General features: G+C 40.0%; 2 protein-coding genes across 6 annotated transcripts in view; one reads left to right on the forward strand and one right to left on the reverse strand.

Annotated features, from left to right (window-relative positions):
- phkb (phosphorylase kinase, beta) overlaps positions 1–8,815 on the reverse strand; it is a 103,045-nt gene extending 94,230 nt beyond the window's left edge. For 2 of the 4 annotated variants that reach the window (XM_046399706.1, XM_046399791.1), the window contains exons 1-2: positions 8,728–8,807; positions 6,290–6,376 (exon numbers count right to left, since the gene is read on the reverse strand). In XM_046399706.1, coding sequence (XP_046255662.1) covers positions 6,290–6,376; positions 8,728–8,791 — 151 coding nt within the window. In that variant the 5' untranslated portion in view covers positions 8,792–8,807. Of the gene's footprint in view, positions 1–6,289; positions 6,377–7,569; positions 7,674–8,361; positions 8,458–8,727 lie in introns of all 4 variants that reach the window. The other 2 variants (XM_046399882.1, XM_046399964.1) reach the window with 2 other exon arrangements.
- A 342-nt stretch (positions 8,816–9,157) lies between these two features.
- itfg1 (integrin alpha FG-GAP repeat containing 1) overlaps positions 9,158–21,867 on the forward strand; it is a 120,678-nt gene continuing 107,968 nt past the window's right edge. Inside the window, exons 1-6 of one of the 2 annotated variants that reach the window (XM_046400171.1) lie at positions 9,158–9,549; positions 9,880–9,964; positions 10,174–10,307; positions 11,392–11,449; positions 11,552–11,629; positions 11,760–11,854. In XM_046400171.1, the coding sequence (XP_046256127.1) occupies positions 9,372–9,549; positions 9,880–9,964; positions 10,174–10,307; positions 11,392–11,449; positions 11,552–11,629; positions 11,760–11,854 (628 nt within the window). In that variant the 5' untranslated portion in view covers positions 9,158–9,371. The remainder of the gene's footprint in view (positions 9,550–9,879; positions 9,965–10,173; positions 10,308–11,391; positions 11,450–11,551; positions 11,630–11,759; positions 11,855–21,867) is intronic. The other variant, XM_046400085.1, reaches the window with a different exon arrangement.

Genomic DNA, 21,867 nt, shown 5'->3' on the forward strand with positions numbered 1-21,867 from the left:
AGAGCAGAGACAGCTAACAAAGCAATTTTGGTTTTTTTTTATAGAAGGACTGTTAATCATTTTGGGAAATGTGCTGATTCATAACTGACTATCTTGATTTGTATGTTTGAATGCGAAAATATTCTGTTCAACGAAAATGCAATTAAGGCTGAATTACTTTCCTCAAAATTGCTGCCTTGTTGCAATGCATGTTGGGAAACATGTCTGACAAATAGTCACAGAAGTCACGTTGAATCACAAGGACTAAACTTCAGGAAATGATAGAGAGAGTGGAGTCAATACAAGCTGGTGCTGAAGTTGCCTGTTAATGATTTCTTTATTGAAGAAAAGTTTTGAAAAGTTTTTGTCTCTGAGACAAAAAACTATTCAAATCCGCAAGTGTTGAGATTCACTTAGATTACATTTACAAAAACAATATAACAGATTAGGGCGGCACGGTGGTGCAGTGGTTAGCACTGTTGCCTCATAGCAAGAGGGTCCCAGGTTCGAATCCCGGTCTGGGCCCTTCTATGTGGAGTTTCTCCTTGTGCCTGTGTGGGTTTTCTCCGGGTACTCCGGCTTCCTCCCACAATCCCAAAAACATGCACATTAGGTTAATTGGCTACTCTAAATTGCCCCTAGGTGTGAGTGTGAGAGTGTGTGGTTGTTTGTCTTTGTGAGTTGGCCTTGCGACTGACTGGTGACCAGTCCAGCGTGCCCCCTCTCCAGTCAGCTGGGATAGGCTCCAGCTCCCACGTGACCCTGATGGATAAGCGGTATAGAAGATGGATGGATGTCAACTTACTGTATTCTCTTATTATTTTACCGTTTAATTACATACATCTTATCAGAGAAAGAATTGCTTCTCATTTGCTGTACACCGTGAGGACAATGGGAAGTTAAGGAGGAATTAAGTCTCTGAAACATAACAGACTGCCGTGAACTGGTCTCAACTAACTCAACAAATGTGGGACAGTGTGAAAAACAATGAACAATAAAAGAGAGAGAGATTAAAAAAAAAAAATCAAAAACAAGATGAAGAAAAAAAGCCCAGACAACGAAAAAGGTCATAAATAGAAAAGACAAAAAGTATGTTTAGTAAAAGTATGTACCTTAGAGGGTAGGGTTAGCATTTCATAAGCATTTTAGTCACATTTGTTGAAAATCAATCAAATCCTTTTCAGGCCTGTAATAAACCTGTCCAATCATTTCACTCTGTCTGAATGTCATGAATGGACGACCTACCAGCCTGTCTACCAACCTGTCTGGCTGTGCACGCTCTGCCTAAAAAGTCATTGTGCATGACCTTCCATGAGTCTTCCACAAGGCTACGTGGATATACCGAAAAAGTTGTTAGCAAGCTCGCTGCAGAATGGCAGAGAGAGCAGAAAATATTTCCCAATATGTACTTACAAGTTTGACAGCTGCCAGTATTAACATGTTAGTTGTTTATGTCATCATGATATTGTTTTATGTTTTCTTGTGTTGTGCAACCGCAGTGAAGTTTTAGCTTTAGGTTGGATATTACTGTGGAATAACACACATGCTTACAGCAGGGAGCAGTAGGCCCCTGAGTTGAGGAATAAGTGCACCAGCAGAGGCTAACTAGTTAGCTCACTAAGCACACATGCACAGCAGTGAACAGTAACTGCCAGGCTGGACGGCCATTTCAGACTGAGGTAGGTTTGTGACGGCTGTTTTGCTTGATTTTATATGATTGTGGCATTTAACAGAATTATGCATTTTTGTACTTATTAAACTAAAAAGAAATCTTGCTGAACATGGTAAACTCGCTGCTCCCACATATCTCCTGCCCACAAGTGTGAGCTCTCAGTGCAGTCCATTGACTAGCCAGACAGTGCTGCACGTTCCTGTGTTTCAGAGAAGTGGCCATGGAGGGATTCCTGCTCGAAGGAGGTGCAGTTTCTTTCAAAATCTGACTAGTTTTGATCATTTCTGCAACTTTATCAACCCCAGCTTTAATCGGTGTGAGCCAGACAGCAGAGCAATAGTACCTTCTGCCTTCACCTTATCTGGAAACTGAGTCAATGGTGTGTGGCCCCATTGCCACATAAATAAGAAATTGGGGGAGGCAAGGGAATGAAAAGAAGAAGGGAGAAAAAGAGAGAAAAATAATAGAGCAATGAAGTACGAGAGACTGAAGCAAACGCTGCCCTGTTATTCTTTTTCTTGATAACAGAAAACAAGTCCCCTATCACAATGATATGAAAAGCCTAAGACTGCTGGGGGCAGCTTTGCAACAAAACAGCACAGAAAGAGATAGGAAGAAAAAGGTAACTGGTTTGATTTGTCACTGTCACCTCAATCTCACCCCTCTCCATCGCTTTTCCTCCCTGAGACTAAAAGAAAGCAGGTATATTGGCAGGCAGGTCTGGGTGCTGCCGATAACAATGTTGGCTTTGTTCGCCGCTACAATTGGACAAGCGCTTCCAGCCGCCACCCCAACACAACAATTAAACAAGCCCAATGTTCAACATTTTCGACAAACCGCAATCTGGCAGAGGCTTTTCGGCATAAATCTATTGGGTGTCAGCGCAGCTGATGCTGGAGGCTACGCCGCGCTCACTGATAGCAGCAAGTCAGTTCCAACTGAGAGCTACACCTGTTGCACACTGAGCTCTATTTATTGTCTTCTGTCATTTTCTAAACACACATACACAGCCTAATGAATACTCAGCAATCATATACAGACAGCATATAACACACAAACAAACCAACAGAGAACCACACACACACACACACACACTCAGACACACGAGCTGCCCTGTCTTCATCAGGACAGACCAATGGGCTGTGTCATATCATGTGTTCATGTGAGAAAACTGTGCATCCAGCCCAGGAGTGACACTTTCACACATTAACTATCGCCCAGTCCACACCTCATTGAGGGGCAGTTACTGTCTACTTTACTCACTTTAAACTGCAAACAAGAAGGTACACAAATACATAACACCTTGCTGTTGGAATAAGCTGCGTTTTCTTAAATAAATTCAGTGCCTCTGCAGAAGCTGTGATGTGATCCACTTGCCTTAGTAACATTTTCTTTCCATAGCCCTTTCCAAATTTAAATCAGCCTGACACTGTCTTTGATGCATTAGCCCATAGATATTGTGACTTTAATATCTTTAATTGTGACTTTAATAATAATAATATATACAATAATATATATATATATATAAAATAATATAAACATCAGTCAACATAAAAAGGTTTTCTGAAAAATAAAGCTGGGTATAGTAACACCAGTTTTGTATTTGGGAAACATTATTACATACATACACACACACACATATATATACACATAAATTTATAGAAGAAAGACGCTGCAGGATTCTGTGGCCCAGTTTGAGGGCAGTTTTAGGTGTACTTCTGCCACATTCAAGTTGGAAAAAATGCCAATTTTAGGTCATCTTTAAATTGCACTTAGTTCAAAGTCAGTGTAAAGGCCATGCTTTCAGTATTTTGTGTGATCCATTAATTGTCACAGGTAGAAGTCAGTACTATATATATATATACCAGGAATTATAAATGAAGGAAGTTTTTCAGATTTACAACCGTGGGCAGTTCCGGTCATATATTATCAAAAATGTATGATTACACATCATTTGTCTTGAAAGGGAACATTTTAAAGCAGTAAAAGCTCAGAGACTGCTCTTTAAAGCATATCGAGATTTGTCTGCTGTACTATAGCACGTTTTTGTTACTTCAACCGGAGCAGCTGAGAAAAGCCAAGCTTATGTCCACAGTGGCAAAATCACAGCTGATCCGTGGGGACAGCATCCTGAGCTGTATTACCAGAATCTAACAGCCAGAGGCAAGGCATGAGCCAGCCTTCTGCACACTAAACTCAACTCTATCTGCTCAGAAGGAGTGCTGTGTGTTTGGACGATCTGTTCTGTTACTCCCCGTCTCTGCTGCATTGATTTTACTGGTGGGGGAAAGGAGAGTGCATATAGTTTGTCATCATCAAGGCAAAACAACACAAAAGAAACACTCACCTTCCCAACATACCAACATATTAAACATCGAAATTATTTGTCTTTTGGTCCACATGTCTCTGATTACCCTCTTTTCCTTCAGTCCCATCTCCTGCTTAATCTGGTGAGGACACAGACTATCACAGAAGACATTTTGACCTGTCAAACACAGGCGTAATTAATGTGATTAATGGTGACTGCCCTCGTTTTAGGTGCTGCATTGCCAGCAAACTGCTATTGTGTAAGTTGGCTCGCTGGCATGACTTACTGGCACACCAAAGTGGAACGGAAGCATCATTAGTGTCATTAGTTACACCTGTGATTTTGATGGAATGACGAAGACGAAACCTCTGCCATGAGGAAGGCAAAGATCTCCATTTGCAGTGGGTATGCTTGCATTGCAGCTCCAAATGTGACGGCAATTTACTAACGTTCCAAATTTGGTATTTAACCTTCTGCCAGCCTAATGACCCAGTCACGCACACATTTATGACAACAATACTTCACACCAGATCAAAGTGTTGTTGAAACGGAATCTAAGTAAAGCTGATATGCAAAGCGGGGTGATGTGAAAACAAGGAGGCTATATATTTATGTTTTTGCACTGGGGTGATGAAATGATCAGCCCTATTCTGCCTCTGTTTGGCTTATCTTAATATTCTTGCCCTAACCCTAACCAGTCATCAGCCCACATACCTAAACCTAACCTCCTCATGCCTAAACGTAATCAACCCAACCAACACAGACAAGGAACAGCGACCAATCAGAGGAAGAGTAGGGGGCAGGACATTCTGTAGCCATTCGAGGAAGGACTCTTGCTGTGCGTACTGCAGGGTAACACTGCCAGGCAAGGTGCTGCAGCTGCAGATAATTTAGGTATTTATCTCTGCTGCAGCAATGTTGGAGACTCTTCTACTGATTACACATCACCTTGACTGGGTTACAGCAGCTATTTGTGAATCCATCATCAAGTCTGTGTCCTTCCTCAGTTCTTCTTCACTACCGGTATTTATACTATTCACATCATGGCTAAGTAAAAGAAAACGATCCTGTGTAGATGTAGATACTATTTTAGCAAGGGTTAGCTTTGTCAGTCAGCAACATTTTTTACTTTTAAACTTGCTGTATAGAGCAATCACACTCACTCTTATTGAGAGAAATAATAAAATCATCAAGTGCACACAAATCCTGTGTGTGTGGTGTGACTAAGGCTGTTTTCACATATAGTCCTTTTTAAATGAACCATATTCAGTTCCCTTAAAGTTCACACTAAAGTTACCCTGGAGCTTTAGACCTTTACAGCTTTGAATTATGGGTAACTGTCACTTTGAACAAGAGGGCTTTGCCTGATCCATACTGCTGTGGTGTGCAGTCTAATCAGCTCACAGACATAAAGAAAACCAAAACTGAATTGTTCAGATTTCATGTGAGCACAAAAAGCACCACAACATCTCATTCTCCTCCTCCACTTGTCATCTTTTCATCATCTATGTTTCAATGTCATGTGACCTACCTATGGTAAGCCTAAAGGGTTAAAATACAGTGGAAACAAGGAGAAGTAAACCTGGGGCAGCTTTTTGTTCACATAGCTAGTATATAGCTTCCTTAAGTGAACCACCCCGCAGACTTGAAGTGAACATAACTGAGACCACCTCCCAGAGTGGTTCAGTTTGGTTCCCTTCAGAAGGGTCTGAGTTTGTTTGTAGCTTTCAGATATTGTATGTGCAAAAAAGGAGTTCGGCTGAAAGGGACCAAGTGTAAAAACAGCCTAAGGGTAAATGTTGGCTCATGCTGCCTCCATCCTAGCCTTGGTGAAAAACTCTGCTTAACCCATAAGACAAATGCAACAACTCCCACATGATCCCTCACTGGCTTCCCACTCACAAACACTACCAGCTGAGTTCAGTTCAGTGCCGACCAAAGCCGGAGCACCTTTGAGTGGAATTAAATTCAGGTCAGTGTGTGCTGGCTAAATGTTTTATCTTGCTGTTTTTCTTGCCAGCCGAATGCAGTTTCTCCCCAAACTACACTACGTATTTGCAAGGTGTAATCACTACACATAGGACTGCAATTTAAGGATATCTTCAAAGATTGCTCATACACGAGCGCAACACCAGCGTCATGTTTTGGGTGGGCTCTGTGTCTTAGCAGAGATCAGTTTCTCCCATTATACTGCAGTTGGTGTTGGCGTTTCACAGCAGTGCCATTTGTTTGTGAAAACTTTTCACTAAATGTAAATGTAAAGCTCTTAACTTTGAGATGACCCCTGCCTCATACAACTGATAAGATGTCAACAGAGAATATTTACTTACCAGCATTGTAGTAGCGATCCAGCTTCTCCCACAGGGGCTCATCCTCTCGCTGGAGAATGGACAGTTTTAGGGGTTCATAGATGGAACCTGAGGAGGGACACATCTGTTACACTCAGGATTTACAAGTGTTGCTGTTTCATATTGACCTGGAACATATTGTTTCAGAATTCACACCTTAGTGGTCTTATGAATCCATAAAAACTCTTTAAAAATGGGAATCCTGAGTAACATTCTGTCTTAATAATTAAACTGAACAAAAGGAAAACTAATAAAGGGGTCCTCATACTAGAGTACGATTCCTTGTATTTTTTTCCAATCTTGAGACAACAGTCTTATTTCATATATGCCAACATACACATGAATACCTTATCAAGTTTTTTCAAATTTTCAAATAAAAACAGAAAAAAAATCAAAAAAACATGCCATCAGTAACTTGTGTTTTTCACCGCAACACATAACATAACAAAGCGCTCAGCACACAAAACAATATTCAGGCCCGGAGCTAGAAATTCAAACGATAATGTGGCTCATCACCACATATTTCCTTACATTTTTCCTCTGAGCTGAGGGAGAGCCAGAGTTTGAGGGAAACCCCTATCTGTTCCACTTTCTCTATTTTCAGACATTTTTCACTTTGCTGAGATTTGCATTTTAATAGGTTTGACCTTGGGTCAATACCACAGGTACTGACAAATTCACATTCTGGTGTAAATTAGCATAATTTCCATCAGCTTAAAAGTTGCAGGGACAAAGACAATCCATCTCTTTTTTCAAGATAACACTTTAAAACAGCACAGAAGAAGTCTGATATTCCAATTCTTTTATAACATGGGATCAGTTGAACGTGGACAGACATTGTTTGGCTGGTTTTAAACAATCTCATGACTAACTTAAGTGATGCAGACCTCTAACACTATTACAGATGACGTACACTATATGACATCACAAAGTATTTTGTGTCACTTCTGTGTCTTTGGTGCTCACTGTGGAGGAGCAAGAAGTAACAACAACCACTAATGATAATAATAATAATAATGACCAGGAAATAAAGTGAAGAACTGATATAAAACAATATATTAGAATATTTATTTCAAATAAATCTTCTTCTTCTCCAGTCCACGACATGTGAAGGAAACATTCATGTGATCATAAGATAAATACGCAAGCTTCTGATGTACAGATGACAAAATGGGATTCGTGTGATCTTTACCCATGTCTTCTCTGTCCTTCAGTGTGTGACTGACTGCGTTACTGTCCTCAGATCTGCTGCCACTACTTACCAAGTCTGCGAACTTTCTGATGAGGCCGGGCAGTCGCGGCCACTGAACCGGCCATGCTCAAAAGGTGAAATTAAGGCCAATCGTCTCTCAGCTAAATCACAAATCTACAGCAATTCACAGGAAGGAGTTAGTAGCACAGAATTAGATTTTTAGACATGCATGAATCAACAATTAATTACACCTTGGGTGATGAAAATCATGAACAACATGCAAGGAATGACAATATATTTTATTTTCTTTGGAATGCCTTTATTTTAACCCTTGAGAGATACAGACTAAGGATGAATTACTATGTGATGGTAATGTCATTATGAGAAAGACTTCAGAAAATTAACTACTTATCTAAATTAGGAGACAGAGCTTGACTGATTATTGCCATTTACAGTCCATAACATTTATTTTAAAATGTTATGGCCTCAGAATGCTGCACTGCTGCGTTAATACTGCCATCAATTGAAAACTTTTTTTTTCTTTTTAGCAGGTGCACATTTTTTGAACAACAGCAGTTATTATGACACTGTTAGATGATTTATGGAGGTGTGATGTTATGAAATCTATACTGAACACCAGAAATTATTACTACACCCTAAAAATGCAGGTAGAACAGCTACAATCACTACAGTCACTCTTACGTGGGCTTACACCGTGTCTGTGAGACCCACAAGTGACTGAGCTTGGGAAGAACGTTTTAATTTACAGTGTTTCTATCGAACTATGTATCATACAAGTACAAATAATGGGCTTCCCATATGTGGAAATAAATAACAGACACTGTGATGGAAATATCCTTACATCCTTACAACAGTCTTCAGAGTTTTATAATGGGATCACTTGTCTTCGAACGCCAAGAATTTAAGTCTGCCAGCTTCCATAGGCCGTGGACTCACACTAATGCAGCGAAAAGAGTACAGTTAACAAGTGTTGGCGAAAGGAGACCTGGTGAGAAGCTCTTAAAATAGCCCCAGACCGCTGCACATTTACACCTCTGACCTTTCATGCTAGTACCACTGCACTGGACAAAATAAATGGGTAGATCAGGTCAAACTGAACTCCGGGCCCAGTGTCTTTACAAACAGATAGCCTCACAGAAGCGCGGACAGAAAGGAAACAGTAGGGCGCGTCACCCTGTAGGGTGTCATGCAAAGTAATAAGTCAGACCTGATCTTTTTGATCGGGCTTTGAATTCCAGGAGTTTCCAGCCGACATCAACCAGGCTCGCCATGTTGTACACAGTGTCAAATTCTCTACAAAGTTAAAATAATAAAAAGAATCCGGCATCGTGCTTCAAAATAAAACGGAAACGAAAGCCTCTCAATCAATCATCTTTAAGAACAGAACAAATGTAAAATGGTGAGGTGACCTTTGAATAAGCTATTCATTACAGTTTAGCAGATGCTCACATGTAATAAGCATCCCTGTCATTTTTGTTGTACTTAGTTCACTTTACTTACTTTCTCTCATGAAGAAGCATACGCTTTTATTCTGGCGGTTAACGTTCTTCACTTCCGATTTATCCGCAACTAACTATCTTTAACTTTATACAGCTGTCAACTGTCAAACTACCCGGAAGCACGACACTGACGTAAAAACACAAGATGTAATATCGCATTATATTCTCTTATTTCTGAACATTACCTTCACGTCTCTCTGCTGTAAGGACAACAGAAGAGCAGATGTTTAACTGTAAAATTGACGTTTTATGGAATACGTAATTCAATCAGAAGACGCTGCTATTTCACTCTGCCGTATAGCTCTATGCCGTATTGCAGTCGGTGTTGCTGTAAGGCGAGTGCAAACACAAGATGTGGATATTCAAATTCAATATTTTGGCGTTTTTGTTCCTTTTTGTGGGGCAATATAACACTTTTGCTCTTCAGGATGTAACGGCTGACCTTTTTGGTTCCGAAAATTTTGGGACGGTGGCAGCGTTTGGAGATTTTTACGCGGATAAACAGACAGACATCTTCATAATCAGAGAACGTATGCTCATTCTTAAGTAACCTTACTCTGTTTTGTTAGTTTAATAACCGTTAACACAAATTATACTTATATTTAGTAAAATATGTAGTTCCGGGTTTTAATTTAGGGGTCTCGATAATAATGGATACAGCTGTACCTTGGCCACAATTCAGCGCTATAATTCCACAAGGATTTATAGTCTGCGTTTGACATATTGATCTGTGTTTACACGTCCTTTACTAAGTTCTTTGCTTTATCTTTGTGAAAACGCCTGAATGTTGTGGCCGATAGTAATTGAGCTTTAATCAGAGGAGAACTTTAACTATAAGCTATGTTGACCTTCTGTTTCAGAGTCTGAACTGGTGATATTCTTGGCTGACTCGAAAACACCTTACTTCAAGCCCAAAGTTCACATTACTAAGGACATTTTCCCAAAGTATGTGTGCATTCCACTTCTATTTCCCTTTCCATTAATGCAATTCACAGATTACCTAACATCTATCGTCTTACTTCACTTATGTTCATCAATACTGAGCAGGTGACTCACTTTTCAGGGTGGTTATGTTTACTCTGTAGCAGATAATAGCTAGCTGTTAAAAGCACCATGTTGTTGGCTTTCATTTAACGATCAGTTTTCTTGTTCAGAGACACCGTTCTCACTGGTGTGGTTCCTGGAGACTATGATGGAGACTCTCAGATGGATGTCCTTCTTACGGCTCAGATTAACTCACAGTCAACAACAACTGTTTTCATCTTCTGGGGCCACAACCAGACATTAGGTACACTTAATGCATCATGAATGGGTGTTAAGGGTGGGTGGAGGCCAGATAACACTGCTGAAGGATTTACTTTGCTCTTTTTGACATGTTTCACGTTTGTAATAGTCGTTTTTATTGACATTGTGATTTAACAGAATCACTTATTTACAAAGTCAATGGCAAAATATGCATTAAACCTGAATGGAGTATACATTTCTCAGAGCAGACATTTTGACACCATTGAAGGATGATGATAAAACCACTGTGAAGTAGTGTTAAGCAAACATCTCAGTCTAATTCAAGAAAGTGATCTCACTCTCAAGTGTATTGTTAGTATAGCAGGAGCACCTTGCACCTTTCGTAGGTAAAACTTCGGCTAAGTTTAAAATACTTGTTAGCCGGTGCTCTTAATTAACACTATAAAGTGGTTCGAAAGCATGAGGGTTTCTCAAAATTGGCACAATGTCCTCCTTTATTTCATATAGGCCTTTTCCACTGAAGACATTTTGACATGTCACAGTGGGGAAAGCACCACTGCAAGTAATCAGTTTAATTATAGCAGAATACCATTTATTTGTTTCAGGATCCTAGTACTGTTCATGCTGGCTCACTGTAACACTGTCATGGTTTATTGGAACACTTGAATAGAACAGAGCCATCATTAATGTTATTTGTCAAATCTGATTTTCCAGCCTTTTCTTCTGTCACAAGTCAGAATGTGTGCCTGTTAGCATTGAGTCCAGAATGATAAATATGATCTATAAACTAATTTCTTTACACAGTGTTTAATTACAGTTGTAACCTCAAAGAATATTTCAAATTATTTACTTTTTATTTCTGTTAGCAGAAAAAAATTTAAAACCAGACCAAAAGGAATCTTCATTGCCAGAAGCTTCTCAGCTAGGGTGAAAAAAAGATAGAAATAGGTGAAAGCTTTTATCATGTATTTTTGTACCCTGTTGGATATTTAATTGAGCTTTGTTCATAGCTGTTGACACCAAAAAATCTATTTAGCCTGGTTTGACCAGCCTACTTTTTTCTTATACTTTGTTTCTGGGAGACCAAACAGTACTCAAGGCCTGTTGAAACTCTTCATTTTCTGCAGATATCAATGGGATGCTCACGCTGAGCAAGTCTTTTGCAGATCAGCCACTTGTTATGGAGTAAGTATAAGTTTGCATCTGTTAGTAGCCAATAAACTGTTACCTCAGTGTAAGTTTTCATAAAGTGTTTTAATCTCAATGAAAAAACAAATCTTCCCTCAGCTTCGATGGGGACATGATCCCAGACATTTTTGGAGTCACCAGCCCCCCATCCACCGAAGTCTGCCGTCTCACCAACAGGTAATGATTCATTTTCAACCTCGTTGAGAATTTCTCGTGTTTATTTCTTGTGCTCTTATACTTCAAATTATGTTCAAAAACGTAGAACTTTTAGCTCTTGTTCTTGCCTTGTGGTTTTTCACCCCTTTAGGGCTGAAGCATGTCAGAATGCACTGGGTTCACCTGTCAAGATGCGCATTCCTCATTCTAACGCTTTCATTGATCTCAACAAGGACTTCACCGCTGGTGAGTCAGTAATGTTTAAGCAGTGTCCCAGAAACAAATTTAAAATGCTTATTTAAATGTTTTGGAAGGATGTGGTCGACATCCATCGCACATCAAATCTGTTACAAAACCGTACTGAAAAACTGACAAAACTGCTTGTTTAACAACAGATGTCACTGGTTAAGTGGTCATGTCACTCGCTGAACCTGTGCAGTTGCGTGGGAAGAAAATAAATTAATTGTAGACAGGTAAACTGGAGGTTTAAACTGAAGGTCATTCTTATCTAAGTGTCTGGAAGAGTTTCCTTTCATTGCGTCAGTCTGACCACTCTCTGAACTTTGGACACGATTCATCAGTTAGCCATTGAAAGTCCAGTTCTTGGTTTAGTTGTAAAAATGTGTCATGTTACTTATGAGCCCAAACTATTCTCGTATAAAATGCTTTCTGTATTAGGCCAACAGGTTGATGAAGTGACTGTAAAAAAACATTTTACAGTATTATCATAAAGATGGGTTTAAGACACTGTGAGAGCAAGCATTCTCCTTACTAAATTGTCCCTATTTTAAACATTTAAGATAATGCATATTATGATCAGGGCTTGCTAACGTTCTGTCTCTATATTTTTCAGTATGGGCTTTTTATGGCTATAAAGGCAAATCTGCTTTTCTCACCTCAGACTCCTCTGTGTGCATTGCAGATCTCATTCTTGACTGTACATTGTACCATGTGCCATTGATTGACGGCAGCTGAGATCTAAATGACCTCCACCTTATTCTATTTTGTAGCTTATTCCTTCACTGTGGGCTTTCAGTATTTCTCTACGTGGATCAATGAAAGTGTTATTAGTGTTTAGAAGAATGCTAGGTAGATAAAAGACACAATTGAGTTGGACTGAAACATAAGAAAGTAAAATGGAACAAAGCACAACCAGTGCTGAAATGACTTTGGAATATCACTGGGAGGCCATTTTTGAGAAGGGGTGCACCTAAGCACATTTAATGACATGAGGCCTTCTAAGGACCAACAAGCTTTTTACACAATTGATGTTTTTCATCATTCACATCTGCTTTCAAAATCTATACACCAGAAAGTCACAATTTGAAACTGAAATGTGCTCCTGTCTGCTCATAGGTGCAATTACATACATAATCTAGTATTCACACAGTAGCCCGGGAGCGAGATGGCTGTAAATATACCTCAGTCCCCTTGGTTTGAAGCAGGTTTGGGAAAAGACTGTTTGGGAAAAACACTATCAGAGCTGCAGGTGGGATCGAATATTGCTGCATGAACGTAAGATGGCCCTATAGGTGAAGTAACCAGTACCAGTTCCCACCCTGTTGTTCAGTTTGATTGCATCCCATAGAACAGGTTGTTTGCTGGTCCCACTCTCTCTCACTAACCCCAAACCAGCCCGCTGTACTTCCTTCACCTGAATCAGGAGGTGAGAGGTTGTAGCTGTTAGGAATGTGGTGGAGCACAGATTGTGGAATACAGCAAAATCATTTTCAAGCTCTATATTGTTAGAAAATCCATCCATTTCAGCAGATACATAAGGCTCAATATTTATTTGTTGTTTATGTAAATAAATAACAAAGCCTTTTATCTGTGTTTATTTTGAACCTATTGACGTAAAATCTATGAGATTTGCTTCTTTTAGAGAAACTGGGTATTTATTAGTACTGCAAACAAACTGAGTCTTAAATATAATGTGTGTAGCGGAGGATCACATCATTTTCATTTGCTGCCTGGTCCCTGATTTATTAATTGGCTCCAGACCAATGCATCATTGTAACAGAAATCTCACAGGCTGCACAAAAGTTATAGTTGTAAACTTGTAATTCTCAGGCATTGCTTTCTAAAATACGTTCCACAAAGTTTCTCTGGAGGAAAGTAAAAGGACTCAGACAAGAGGCCACCGATTTTCAAGTTGACTAAGAGAGAATGGAATCGCCATTTTCTTCACCAGTGAATGGAGAAATCACCTTGTTCTTGTTTTACCGCATATCACACCTGTCCTTCGGCCCACTAAGTGTAGCGCTGTCAGTTAGACTTATGGGAGGATTTTTTTTCCCCTCTGGATACTAATCCTTGTGTTTAAGGTAATCACAGAGGATTTAGTCATGTCATACTAACTGCAGGTATCTTTGTGTCCCTTTTGGTTTTATTCTGTCACAGTTCAACCAGGGCAAATTTTAATTCTTGTTTAATTTGTTTAGGGATTATGAGAAAGTCAGTAAACTTAATGGAATCCTGGTGGCAATATTTGCTCTTTTGGTTTTAATACAAATTGGCTTATGTTGGGGCATCAGTGGTTTGTATTGTTTCATCAAGTCATTTGCTCCTCATTTGTCCTTCAAAATGACAGCCTGCATGTCAGCCTGCCTTTCACTCTCTTGATTGGCTTAGGACAGCCTGTCTCTGCTGTAGGAATTCACATATCACTTTCTTTCCTGTACCTGTATTTACATATACACAAATGCACAAGGACAGTGTTTTCAATAAAACCTGCTTAAGTGCGCACAGCTGTGTCTTTTGTGAGTAAATGTGCTGCCGGAACGGCAGAGCATGAGGAGGACAACCAGTGCTGCATATCTGCTGGATGTCAGACTCTTTGGCTGCCACTGTCTTTGGGAGCATGCAAATGGCAGGATTGATAAAGAGAAGAAGGAAGTAGGCAGGAAGTGGTGGAGAAATAGATCTAAGTTAAAAAGGGATGAATGCTTTGAAAGAAAGGGGTGGCAGGAAAGATAAAGGGCAGGGGAAGGATGTGGGGGGTGAGCAAGGAGCTCAGCTCACTGTCTGCTGTGACCACCTGCTCCTCTGAGTGTTAGCGGCTGGAGCTTTGCAGCGAGGCTTAAGCAGGGAGAGAGTGAGTTTAACAGGCAATCTGGCTTCTGCTAGTTAGAGAAACTACAGGTGGAAATAATGATCCCCAACCAGAAATGACCCCTTGCAACTGCCATTAGTGATCATAATGTTATTTAATATTGTTTGAAAAAGTGTTAGCCAATATAATACTGCACAGCCTCTCCTCAGCGTCCAAATGATCGTACAGACTTCTATATCGCTAAGTAACTATTCACAACCAACAGCAAAGCTGTTTCCAGGACTCCTTTTTTGTCTTATGTGTTCACATTTACCATTTAGCCTCTTCTCGTGTTTGTTAATATTTTAGTCTAAATCTGTCAAAAGTTATTTGAGGCACCTCTACTTACATAATTTTACAGTTCACAGCAAATAATATACCTCAAAATTGTAGAGTGTAGAGAATTGCAGAGTATAAAATGAAGTTATGAATGCAAATTAGTTGGAATTCATCTTAATCAAAACACACAGAGCTGAGTTACTATGGGGAATCCAAATGGAACACTTGAAAATGCAAATGGGGTAAACGGGAAAATAAAAAAAACTAATCTGAATTGCACAGAGGCCTTGTAAAGGGTCAGGCAGCACAAAGTTTCCATGCATACATGAGAGCTAAAACCTTTTTGGGAGGGGGTGGTCCTTTAGTTAATGGGGAATTACAAGTCCAGGAGACAGTCTGCAGACCATTTCAATAAGTATGTTCAAAATGACTGTACTCGGAATAGACCTAAGCAGATCTACTAATCAACGATCAATCAAGGGACAAAGTGAAATAGCACATGAAAATGCAAGGTAGCAAAACAAATTAAGACTAGCAATGAATCTTTAGGATTCAAATGCCATTAAATGGAGATGATCTTAAGCAGGACACATTGCCTTTCATGACTCTGAGCAAGGTTTTGAGGTTGTGCTGCCCTGAGTGCCCCCTCTCTCACCTACCAGTACAGTAATGCAGTGAAGTATTTTGTTAATGTGGTCCAAGGAGGATGAGGGCTGTTTCAGAGCCATGTCACAACTCCAATCTCAGTCCAGTGTCATTGCTGTAAACTGTCTCATGGTAGTATATTGGCTGACCTCACTACATCAGTACTGCTAGTGGGGAAAAAAAAAATGGAATTGTTTCCTGGCTGGTGTCAAGGCCTCATTTAGGCTGCTTATTGGACTCTCCAGCCAACCAACCTGGCCCCGACATGCTGCATATGGCTCGTAATCTCTTTTGTCGCTATCATCCTCCTCCAGCCAGTGTCTCTAACAGCAATGCATTCATAACGGCTTTGTGTTCATGCTCTTTTGTCTCCCAGTTAGTTTGTCTCCCTCCTCACACATTGAGGGATTTCAGGTCTCATTAAGGAAGTAGTTTTTTTCCACTTACTGTTTGACTTTTGTATTTCAGTCAATAATTTTACGCAATGTCAGAAGCCAAGAGTGTAAAGAAAGAGGGGACAAAGAAGTGAATAAAATTGCTGGTCTACCAATATGGGCTTTTCAGGTGACAATATTTAGAAAACAGGGTGGGCAATGGTCAATACATAATGCTAGTACCAAATCAAAAGTCATGCATTTTCCATTATTTCATGCACTTTGTACATGGTAATATCCATGGTTATTTTAATGTAATGGAAAAATACATCAAATGGGGTTTACTGTTAAGCATTTCATTTCCTTTTGTTTTCTTACGCTTCTCCGGGTCCGGGTCGCGGGGGCAGAAGTCTCAGTAGGGAAGGTCAGACCATTCTCTCCATGGCCAATTCCATCAGCTCGTCTGGGGAGATACCAATGTGCTCCCAGGCCAGACGACAGATATAATCCCTCCATCGTGTCCTGGGTTTGCTGCGGGGCCTCCTCCCCGATGGACATGCCTAGAAACGCATGACCAGGGAGATGTCCGGGAGGCATCATGGCCAGATGCCTGAACCACTGCTACTCTTAGTTTGCAGTTAGTAGACGGCAACTATCCAACCCAGAGTCAGCAATCCACCCTTTTCCATCTGAGAACTGTGGCCTTGAATTTAGAGGTATTGATCTTTATCCCAGCTGCTGCACACTTGGTTGCAAACCGCCCCAGTGCAAGCTGGAGGTCACTGCTTGATGATGCCAACAGGACTGCATCATCCGCAAAAAGCAGAGGTGGAATCCTGATTAGTATTGTCAGCCTTGTTATCAAAATGCCAAGTAATGGCATGATTAATGAGTATGTCACTAGATAAAACCTCTGACCCCTGTGTGCAGTATATTACTATCTTTGCACCACAAAAGCAATCATATTATTAAGCATGGAGCTTGTTTCATAGATGTAATTTTTCACCACAGCTACAACTAATTCGTATGAACACAGCTTTTGTGGGACAGCCAGCAGGTCCAGATTTATAATAGATGGCTGATGTGAGCAGCTGCTTCAACAGCCCTCATAGCTTCTGTAATCATCAAAGTCCAAATGACCACAGGAGATGTCCTTATCATTCAAATAGTATCCACTTATATTAATGTCTCAGGATCATGGCAACCCACAGGGGCATCACATCATGTCAATTCAAAAAGAGCACCGTCAGGCAGGAAGCTATCAGAAGCACAATAAGAACTTGTCTGAGGGAAAAGGTAGTAATTGCAAAGTAATTATAGATGCTATTTTGGGAAAAATAGGCACAAAGACAGCAATACTGGCACAGGGATTAATTGCTAGGCAACGGGCATAACGTAATGCTCTGTGCATCTTCCAATTAAACTAGCTCTGTGTCGGAGTGGCTTGCTGATTGACTAATAATGTGGTGGTGATGGTGGGGGGAGAGAACAGATTTGCCACGTAACAAGGATGGCCAAGAAGAAGAATTGATTATACAGGGATTAAGTGTACACTTGGATGGCAGAGTAAGACATTTTTAACAGCCATTTTGGTAATCGGACCGCTATTACAGAGAGAGAGAGAAATTCACAGAGTGCAGAAGGGTATCACAGGACTTTTAAATAAGAGAAATGTTAGCTCACTTCTACAGTAATATTAATAATACTAATAATGTTGTCTTGCTTTCCTGCTTTTGCATTTCTCTCCATGTACACTGTGAGTTTACAGTGTATTTGTACGTTTATTTTATTCAGTAATTGGGAAACAAGAGTTCTTGTTTACAAATTCAAGTTATACTCAAGAAAAATATAAAGACAACACTTTTGTATTTGCTCTGATTTTTTTTTTACACATGGAAAGAAAAGTTTTCAAACTTTTAATGCACAGATTTCACATATAAGTAAGCACTTCCCCTTTGCTTGATGCCTTACAAAAGAAGCAGAGGTAATATACAAATAAAAGATTGCAGAGGAAACCTTAGGTTAATAACTGTACTTTGGCCATGTTTGTCACTGCCTGACAAACTGATGAAAATGGAACAGTGTCAAGTAAAAAGCCAAGTTTCCCCGTCCATGCAAATTTTGAATTGTGGGTGAGAATTTGAAATGCTCAGTTTTCAGAAAAGCTGATACAGTGTGGACAGAGAGCCAAAACAAAGCAAAATTAATTTGGACTTATTTTTATGCATCTAAACAACTGTCTTCGCACACATTCTTCCCTACCAAAACAGAATAATGTATGCCAATGCTAAACCCTCAGCATCCACAGTACACATGTAGCCTACATCTTCATGAACACATCAGATGCATTCACTGCTGTTCATCACATTCTAATTTTCCCATTTTATAAAGATTTGGAGTGAGCTCACAGGCACGTTAGGAGCGCCTGGTGTGATGCGCCAGCCCTTTGAGGTGTGTCGTTTGCAGCATCTTCGCCTCCGGGAAAGCTGGCAAAGCGTCAAACGGGCAAAATAGAGGCTGTGTTTATTTTGGTAAGCGCAGGTGTTTTTGCAGATAAATGAATAATAGGAAAAAATGAGGCAGAGCATTTCCTCTCTGATACACACAGCACTGTGACCATAGCCTGAGGTTGTTCTGTCCCAAAATTAACTATAAGAAAACTACATGGACATGTACAAAAGGCAGGTCTGTTGATGTGAGTCACATGCACTGAGGTATTTGTAAAAAGAAATGATCCCTGATTTTGTCAGTGTAAACCTGCCCTACCAGTGACACAGTGTACATATTCATATAATATGAAGGGGAAAAAAAAGTTTGTAGCCAGGCTAGAGGAGTGAGTGTATGCAGTGTCAGTCTGCCTGTTGGTTAGTCCACCACTTCGGTCCTGACTGAATTATTCCAGCGGATGTCAGTGAGATTGATGGTCCTTGGAGGATGAAGCCTGCTGTCATTTCATCTGGAAACACCAGCAGATCACAGTGTTCATTATCTGTTAAAATATGTCAACAACAATAGTTTGGCTCAAAAGTTGATACTGACAGCTGTGGTTCCCAGAGGTTGTATCCTCATGCTTAAATTTATGACCAAATACCCGTAGAACTAATGAATTCCCATCAGCCTCAGCTGTACTTTTTCTGATGTGCTGAGTATAAAATTTAAGCATGCTAAAACACATTGACAACAGTTCAGAGCCTATACTAAAGATCTTGTTGTTGTATTAAATTATTCTACAGGTTCTTCTACAAATCAACATGCGTGTTGGCTATTTATGCATTGAAAACAGGTCATACAGTCACTTAAAAAATGATTGATCAGTGAAAACTTCTCCCTCTTTTAATAAGTCCCTTAGGAGCGTTCCTGCCAGTCCTCCCTGAGTATCTCCATTCAAAACATTGGGTAACCAAGGTAATGTCTGTACATGTTGTCTTCTTTTTAACGAGCCCGGCCAAAGTACCGCCAAGGGCTCCCCATGTTTGCAATATTAGTAGACTTTACTGTAATGAGCAACACGATGTGGTTGAGATTGTCCATTATTATACAGAAACAAGAGTTATTTTAAAAATGTATTTTCTGGATCATTACCAGAATGAAGTTGATGATGTAATGTCAGAATTAAAAGAAATTCAAGAAATAGGCAGCCTCCACAATTCTGCTTTCACTTTATTCATGCCTCACCTGTGGCATTTATCAGCAGAAGGCTAGTGTGTGGATTGTTTTGATGGCAAGTAAAATGGAAAGCTATTACACATGTAAACATGCTGACAATAGGATTTTCAACATGTCCAACCGCAGTGAGGTTCTTCTGAGGAGAACTCAGAGGATTCTCAAGCTGTCAGGGTGTTGTGACAGGGAAAGCTGTGTGTCCAGTGGGGATGAAAGTAGTGAAAGTGGCATTGTTTTCACAGTTTCTAACTCACCCATGTACATTGTATGATAATGTATTCTTACCGATACTTACCCAAATCCATGAAAATACCGAAAGTGTGTTGGGCCACAGGGTTCAGAAAAGTAGAGGCCGTATTGTTGTTGTGGCATTGTTTGCCTTCGCCATCTAATTTAGGGCACTAGAGTATATAATGAGGGAAACACTGCGAGAAGGTCCCTGATTGGATTAGATCTAGGATGTTATGCTCTCATGGTTTCTTGGTATGCACCTCAGATCTCTAGAACACTAGAACATGCTACTTTTTATGTTTTTACCAGCATAGTTGGCTTGATTTGCATCCCAGTTAGTCGTGTCTTAGCTTTATTTCTGTACTTTCTGGTGCAAAAGCCAGGTTTTCTTATACAACATATGCCCTCAATAAATTGAATTAGATTGCAAAAATAGACATACAGACATATCAGTGTATTTAGTGCTTATACAATGCACATCAGTCTTGATGTTGGCACACACTAATATATATCCTGTAGACACACACCCTCTCCCTTTCAGTCCATGGAATGAGCTTTCCTATGCTTGTTACAGTTCCATGAGCAGTTTATATTTACACACCGGCACATGTACAGCATAAAAAAAGTGAGCAAAACATGGTGGAAAGTGTGTGTATGAGAGGTTTGGCCATAATCTTCCCCACAGCTACTGCACCTACGTTGTTCCCTGTAATGGTTTTAGGAGATTATTTCTTCTGGGAATAGCACTGCTCCATTCTGCACTGGTGTGTTTTGCCATGTTTGTGAATGAGCCGTTTTGATAGATCGGGGTGGAAGTCACACAGCGTGTAGTAGGGCTACATATTGGCTTAGAGACGGATTTATGCCGCAGAGCTTTTCACTTTGTTCCTGGCCTGGATTCTGCATTCTCCCTCCCTATTGGTATGTGTGTGCGTGTGTGTGAGTATGGTGCAGGAGATTTGTGGAAGTGTTAATGTGCAGAACTAACATCATGTTGTGAGGTATTTATGTCTCTGTACTCTTTTGTTAGATGTGTAATGGTATGCGTAAATCACACATCTGTACTCACCTTGGTTTTGAAGTAACTGTTTGGTTTGTTTTTGAAAAAAAATGTTTGTTTTTGTTTAGTTAACAAATTTTGACTGTGTTGTAAAAAATGTTAAAACTCCTGTAACCACCTACAACCTACCAGTTAAAAAGTATGAGGCTGCAGTAGGGTGTTGGCTGTGCACTTTGCCATGTTTTTTCCTTGTACCTGTGATGGTCACATTTGGATTACTCCATTTCAAATAAGTGGGCAAATACGATGTAGAGCCCGTAAAACTATACTGTTCCCAAACAGTAGACTTAAATGATCCTGGAGAATCTTCAAGCTGTGGTTTGTCTGTGTTTGCCATATCTACAAGCTTGTGCTAACTCTCTGTTGTATGCATGCTTAACCTTTCACTTTTCAAAGGGCTAAATATTTTACACACAGGTTCTACACACAGAGAAGTTCTGCATCCTGCATTTGTTTGTGGCACATGCTTGCCGAACTGAAACACCCATACCGAACACTTTTGATATGAATGCATGTGCCATAGTGTTTGTGTGAATATTTGTTATGCAGGTCCGTGCTGAAATCAGCACATCATCAGTATGCACTAGTTAACATCTGTGGGTGTGGTTGTGGTATCAAATGTGTATATTCATTTAAGTGTGACTGCTATGACACGATTCATTCTTTATTGAAAATGTTGTGTTAGAAAAGTTACCAAGCCAGCCATGTTGCAGCCTCTGGCAAATAATCTCTAAGAGAGAGAAGCATCTTTGAAGAGAATCATTTTAACGTCTGTTGAGACATGTTAACTGACATGTTAACTGTCATACTTCACTACATTAACAAGCCAAGTGTATATGATGTCACATCTTACCTTGGCTGTTCTCTATCAGCCGACAGCATAGTAGCACAAATGTATTTCTTTCTTCTGCTCCTT

Source organism: Scatophagus argus, chromosome 1, assembly GCF_020382885.2.
Source record: "Scatophagus argus isolate fScaArg1 chromosome 1, fScaArg1.pri, whole genome shotgun sequence".
Taxonomy (NCBI): Eukaryota; Metazoa; Chordata; class Actinopteri; family Scatophagidae; genus Scatophagus; species Scatophagus argus.